The sequence below is a fragment of the Chanos chanos genome, chromosome 15 (genome assembly GCF_902362185.1).
Source record: "Chanos chanos chromosome 15, fChaCha1.1, whole genome shotgun sequence".
NCBI classification, from domain to species: domain Eukaryota; kingdom Metazoa; phylum Chordata; class Actinopteri; order Gonorynchiformes; family Chanidae; genus Chanos; species Chanos chanos.
In genome coordinates this window covers 17,855,075-17,862,574 of record NC_044509.1, presented here as the reverse complement: position 1 = coordinate 17,862,574, position 7,500 = coordinate 17,855,075, and the positions used below count along the sequence as shown (strand labels likewise).

Genomic DNA, 7,500 nt, shown 5'->3' with positions numbered 1-7,500 from the left:
CTCACACACGCTGCTCTGTCCCACACACACTGATCTGTCTCACACACACACTGATCTGTCTCACATACACTGCTCTGTCCCACACACACTGATCTGTCTCACACACACTGATCTGTCTGACACACGCTGCTCTGTCCCACACACACTGATCCGTCTCACACACACTGATCTGTCTCACACACACTGCTCTGTCTCACATACACTGCTCTGTCTCGCACACACTGATCTGTCCCACACACACTGATCTGTCCCACACACACTGATCCATCTCACAAACACTGATCTGTCTCACATACACTGCTCTGTCTCACACACACTGATCTGTCCCACACACACTGATCTGTCTGACACACACACTGCTCTATCTCACATACACTGCTCTGTCTCACACACACACTGGTCTGTCTCACATACACTGATCTGTCTCACACACATACTGATCTATCTCACACACACACTGCTCTGTTTCACACACACTGATCTGTCCCACACACACTCATCTGTCTCACTTAGTCTGATCTGTCTCACACACACTGATCTGTCTCACATACACTGATCTGTCTCACATACACACTGATCTGTCCCACACACACTCATCTGTCTCACATACACTGATCTGTCTCACATACACACTGATCTGTCTCACACACTCTGATCTGTCCCACACACACTCATCTGTCTCATACACACTGATCTGTCTCACACACTGATCTGTCTCACAAAAGTACACAATTCCATTACTTGAGTCAAAGTATAGATACTCCTGGTCAAATATTACTCCAATACAAGTAAAAGTCGTTCAGTTAAATTTTTACTTGAGCTAAAGTACTGGAGTACTTGCTTTTAAAAATACTTAAGTATCCAAAAGTATATTTTCTTTTTAATGTCAACGCATTGTTGTATTGTTGCCACAATGCATTACAGAGCCTAATGACTCTGAAACAACCTACTGAATGCACTGACTTGCTTGTAGAACCTATAAAATAAAAAGCTTGTGGTATATGCTACAAAGCCTATAGAAGCACATTGAATCGAATGTTTCCTCTATAAAGGACAGTGCATAGCTTCAGTTAAACAGGCACTAGGTTAACTCAGATTGACCTTCAAAGGATGAACACGTCATAATGTCGTAGGCTAGGTTAATTTTACTTCTACTACATAGCATTGCCTGAAATATGAAACAACTGGATGACCCTTGTCACCGTTTGATTCCCCAGAAATGACCCGACCGCTATAAAAGACTATCATCTTTATTCATCCCCTGTTTACACATCTTTACCCACCTTCATTCACCCCCCTCCCCCAGGTATCCTGCACAAAGGGAACGGAGAGAATATATTCATTTCCCAGCAGCCCCCAGTCATCTCCACGGTGATGGGGACAGGGGGGGTGAGGGCCATTGCATGCCCCAGGTGTAACGGTCCGGCCTCAGACAGGAAGCTGTTTGCACCTGTGGCACTGGCGTGTGGGTCTGACGGCAGTCTCTACGTCGGCGATTTCAACTTCATCCGCAGAATTCTCCCCAACGGATTCGCCATCAGCATTCTGGAGCTGAAGTAGGCGAGCTTTCTGCTTTCCAACAGTAAATATGAACTGTGCTGTTGATTTTTGCTCTTCTGTTGCTGTTTTTTTTTTTATCTCTCCTTCTGTTCCAAAAGCTTTGTCTTTGATGGCTCATTTTCTTAACAGTCTGTTCTAAAATTTTGTGTGTAAGTAAGTAGTGTGAATGCTAACAATGGGCTAATTTTACTCTTTCCCTCTGGACACCGCCCAATCAGGAATCGGGATATCAGACACAGGTATGTGTCACATGATTCTCAAAGCCTGTGTGCTATTTTTAAAATTTGAAGCACATGACAGAGGTGTGAACTCCCCTTAGTGAATAAAACAGCAAGCAGTCTGAGGCCAAAACCTGGCTAGTCTGAAATGTTTGACTCATTCGTATGTCTGTGACAACTTAAGAGTTTTAACATCAACAGGAGGCACACACACATATGCCGTGAACAAACACTAAGTTATGAGTGCTTTGCTGATAGAGCTGCTTACACACTGCATAGGAGACATGTTCGTCTGACATCCATGTAGCGCTAACAAAAGAGAGTGGTTGTAATTGACTGAGAGTGCGTGGAGAAGCTCTGTGATTGGCTGGAAGTGAAAGAGAGTGGCTTTAATTGGCTGAGAGTGTGGCAAGAAGCTCTGTGATTGGCTGGAAGTGAAAGAGAGTGGCTTTAATTGGCTGAGAGTGCGTGGAGAAGCTCTGTGATTGGCTGGGAGTGAAAGAGAGTGGCTTTAATTGGCTGAGAGTTCATTGAGAAGCTCTGTGATTGGCTGGGAGTGTAGGGAGGATCATCTGTGAGGGTCTGTATTGAACTGGATTAGCCACGAGCACAGATTAGTGAAGCTCTTGTCCTAGTGTTTGAGTTAGACGCAGGGGGTTGTGCAGTAATGTGTTCACCTTATCCAACCCAAGCCTTCCCTTTAATGAGTGTTTAGAGGCTTCTGGCCCCTGCTGAGGCGGGGTAGGGGACACTCCATGCAGGGATAGATCTCGACTTTTCAATTTCCCCCCAACCAGCACACAGGATCAGGGCTCACAGCAGGAAAGAATCTCGCTTTAGCATCTTCCTCTCTCTCTCTCTCTCTCTCTCTCTCTCTCTCTCTCTCTCTCTCATCCATCTGCTGCTGCGTTTCACACCATCTCTCTTTCCTTTAGAACCTGTTTCCAGGGCAACTGAGAACAAAGGCTTTTTTGAGTGAACAACGTGCAGACATGCCCGTGTCGGGTCTGTTGTGTAACAGAAGAAAGGGTTTTTTTTGTTTGTTTTTGTGTTTAGTTTTAATCAAATGAAATCCCTGCTCTGAGTTCACCCCGTCCTGATTACAAACTGCTGATACAACTCTCTTCCCCTAAGACTCCCGCTCTCCTGCTCTGTCAAACACATCGCGTGTCCCAGCTCCCTCCGTCACGTCACACACCCTCCCGTTTAATAGAGCTGTCTGCGGCGGGCGTGATGGGGCGCAGCTCTGATGGGCGCGTGTGTGACTGGCCCCTGTAGAAGCAGACGCTGTACGCTCTAAACGAGAGTGTCTTCAAAGGCAGGGCCCAGTGTGCCACGCTGGAGTGGCAGCGCGAGTCGCGCCCGCAAAGATGCTTCACAGCGGCGTTAATTCATCAGACGTGGTTTAAAGCCTGTTGCCCTGGGATACGACATCAAACACAAAATACGGGACTGTCAGACACTTCTGAACCAGAGCTGGGGGAGGATTTCAGAAAGATCATGCGCCCGTAACAGGGCCTTTGGGAGTCACGGATATTAGCATTAGCACTCTGTGTGTTTCATCTGAGGCAGAGAGAGAGAGGGAGGAAGAGTTTGTGTGTGTGTGTGTGTGTGTGTGTGTGTGTGTGTGTGTGTGTGTGTGTGAGTGTGTGAGCGTGTGTGTGTCTGTGTGTATGTGTGTGTGTGTTCATCAGATCAGAAATAACGCTAACTCACACTGTCCACAGTAACTGCCCGTGCTGGAGACTGAATTAGCCAGCAGATGCTAACTGTGTAAGAGTATGATTCAGAGTTTACAGAGCCATAAAACTACACTGCTCAATAGCAGAGAGATGGTGTGATAAATATGTAATTAATAAAGATAGTAAAAACAGTCATGCTTATTAAACTGATAGATATCTAATATCTAATTAATAAAGATACAGTCATGCTTATTAAACTGATAGATATCTAATATCTAATTAATAAAGATACAGTCATGCTTATTTAACTGATAGATATCTAATATCTAATTAATAAAGATACAGTCATGCTTATTAAACTGATAGATATCTAATATCTAATTAATAAAGATACAGTCATGCTTATTTAACTGATAGATATCTAATATCTAATTAATAAAGATACAGTCATGCTTATTAAACTGATAGATATCTAATATCTAATGAATAAAGATACAGTCATGCTTATTAAACTGATAGATATCTAATATCTAATTAATAAAGATACAGTCATGCTTATTAAACTGATAGATATCTAATATCTAATTAATAAAGATACAGTCATGCTTATTAAACTGATAGATATCTAATATCTAATTAATAAAGATACAGTCATGCTTATTTAACTGATAGATATCTAATATCTAATTAATAAAGATACAGTCATGCTTATTAAACTGATAGATATCTAATATCGAATGAATAAAGATACAGTCATGCTTATTAAACTGATAGATATCTAATATCTAATTAATAAAGATACAGTCATGCTTATTAAACTGATAGATATCTAATGTCTAATGAATAAAGATACAGTCATGCTTATTAAACTGACAGATATCTAATGTCTAATGAATAAAGATACAGTCATGCTTATTAAACTGATAGATATCTAATATCTAATGAATAAAGATACAGTCATGCTTATTGAACTGATAGATATCTAATATCTAATGAATAAAGATACAGTCATGCTTATTGAACTGATAGATATCTAATATCTAATGAATAAAGATACAGTCATGCTTATTGAACTGATAGATATCTTATATCTAATGAATAAAGATACAGTCATGCTTATTAAACTGACAGATATCTAATGTCTAATGAATAAAGATACAGTCATGCTTATTAAACTGATAGATATCTAATGTCTAATGAATAAAGATACAATCATGCTTATTAAAATGATAGATATCTAATATCTAATGAATAAAGATACAGTCATGCTTATTAAACTGATAGATATCTAATATCTAATGAATAAAGATACAGTCATGCTTATTGAACTGATAGATATCTAATGTCTAATTAATAAAGATACAGTCATGCTTATTGAACTGATAGATATCTAATATCTAATGAATAAAGATACAGTCATGCTTATTGAACTGATAGATATCTAATATCTAATGAATAAAGATACAGTCATGCTTATTGAACTGATAGATATCTTATATCTAATGAATAAAGATACAGTCATGCTTATTAAACTGACAGATATCTAATGTCTGATGAATAAAGATACAGTCATGCTTATTAAACTGATAGATATCTAATGTCTAATGAATAAAGATACAGTCATGCTTATTGAACTGATAGATATGTAATATCTAATTAATAAAGATACAGTCATGCTTATTGAACTGATAGATATGTAATGTCTAATCTGCCGTCTGATCCCTCTCTCCGTCTCAGCTCTAGCCCGGCCCATAAGTACTACCTGGCGGTGGATCCAGTCCGAGAGGCTCTGTACCTGTCTGACACCAGCAGCAGGAGAGTGTACCGCCTACGCTCCCTCACCGAACCAAAGGAACTGAGCAGGAACGTGGAGGTGGTGGCGGGCACGGGCGAACAGTGCACCCCGTTCCACCCAAACCGCTGTGGGGACGGAGGGGCTGCCACCGAGGCCTCGCTCATCAACCCGCGAGGTACTGACACACCTGACACACCTGACACACCTGCATGTTCACCTACATCTCTTCAGCCTGGTCTGTAGCAACTCATAATGTAATAACTGCACATAATGTCATAAAAACTCATAATGTAATAATATGCCCATAATGTAATGAAAATGCTGATCGCATAATGTAACGTCTTTTTGCGTGTTATGTGATATGTCATTATGTTATATTCCAGTTACTACATTATAAAGTGAGCAACAGTTGTTTTAGTGAATTATGTGATATGTCATTATGTTATATGCCAGTTACTACATTATAAAGTGAGTAACAGTTGTTTTAGTGAGTTATGTAGTAGCTTGAACGCATTATGCCATAAAATGCCCAAATCATTCTCTAAATTTCCATTTCTAAATGCATTAATGACCATTTCTAAATGTATTTCAAGTGTTGACAGCAAACTTTTGAATAGCTGTTCAGATGATAAAACAGTTTTAGTTTAAAAACTAAATGAGTTTCTATCCCAACTTTTCAAATACAATCCCTTTTTAGCTAGGTCATTACTATAAAGATGAATATATAGCCTGATTACCTGTTTAGGTCATTACTATAAAGATGAATATATAGCCTGATTACCTGTTTCGGTCATTACTATAAAGATGAATATATAACCTGATTACCTGTTTCGGTCATTACTATAAAGATGAATATATAACCTGATTACCTGTTTAGGTCATTACTATAAACATGAATATATAACCTGATTACCTGTTTCGGTCATTACTATAAAGATGAATATATAACCTGGTTACCTGTTTAGGTCATTACTATAAACATGAATATATAACCTGATTACCTGTTTAGGTCAATACTATAAAGATGAATATATAACCTGATTACCTGTTTAGGTCATTACTATAAAGATGAATATATAGCCTGATTACCTGTTTAGGTCATTACTATAAAGATGAATATATAACCTGATTACCTGTTTCGGTCATTACTATAAAGATGAATATATAACCTGATTACCTGTTTAGGTCATTACTATAAACATGAATATATAACCTGATTACCTGTTTAGGTCAATACTATAAAGATGAATATATAACCTGATTACCTGTTACGGTCATTACTATAAAGAGGAATATATAACCTGATTACCTGTTTAGGTCATTACTATAAAGATGAATATATAACCTGGTTACCTGTTTAGGTCATTACTATAAAGAGGAATATATAACCTGGTTACCTGTTTAGGTCATTACTATAAAGAGGAATATATTACCTGGTTACCTGTTTAGGTCATTACTATAAAGAGGAATATATTACCTGGTTGCCTGTTTAAAACTGGTAATAATCAGAATTGTTAGTGCCATGTGGCGACTTTGAGGAAAAAGAATAGAATAGACAAGAGAATATATTTTTTAATTCTTTATTTAACACTCAGTCATCTTTTTGTTCTTGTTTGCTCTAAACTTGTTGAAAAACAGGTTATTAGAACTTTAAATGACCATCAAGCAGCGCTATGAAAATAGCAGTGCCTGAGTTGTCCAACCCTCTCAGTAGACTCCGTAAAAATTTAACCCATCTAAAAATATTTTATTACTTCTCCATTTATACTTTAATATTTTATTACACTATGTGTTCAAGCTACTACATAACTCACTAAAACAACTGTTACTCACTTTATAATGTAGTAACTGGCATATAACATAATGACATATCACATAATTCACTAAAACAACTGTTGCTCACTTTATAATGTAGTAACTGGAATATAACATAATGACATATCACATAACACACAAAGAGACGTTACATTATGCGATCAGCATTTTCATTACATTATGGGCATATTATTACATTATGAGTTTTTATGACATGTTTTTTTATGACATTATGTGCAGTTATTACATTATGAGTTTTTATGACATGTTTTTTTATTACATTATGTGCCGTTATTACATTATGAGTTTTTATGACATGTTTTTTTATTACATTATGTGCAGTTATTACATTATGAGTTGCTACATGCTCTCACCCGACATCTACTCTCTTTATTAATCTCAAACTCTACAGTTACCAAAATATCACTTG

At 37.9% G+C, this 7,500-nt stretch overlaps 1 protein-coding gene across 1 annotated transcript in view; it reads left to right on the top strand.

Moving 5' to 3' along the window:
* The window catches only part of tenm1 (teneurin transmembrane protein 1), a 131,646-nt gene that overhangs the window by 89,738 nt on the left and 34,408 nt on the right, over nucleotides 1-7,500 (top strand). Inside the window, exons 19-21 of the mRNA XM_030792376.1 lie at nucleotides 1,307-1,556; nucleotides 1,779-1,799; nucleotides 5,198-5,430. Of these exons, the coding sequence (XP_030648236.1) occupies nucleotides 1,307-1,556; nucleotides 1,779-1,799; nucleotides 5,198-5,430 (504 nt within the window). The remainder of the gene's footprint in view (nucleotides 1-1,306; nucleotides 1,557-1,778; nucleotides 1,800-5,197; nucleotides 5,431-7,500) is intronic.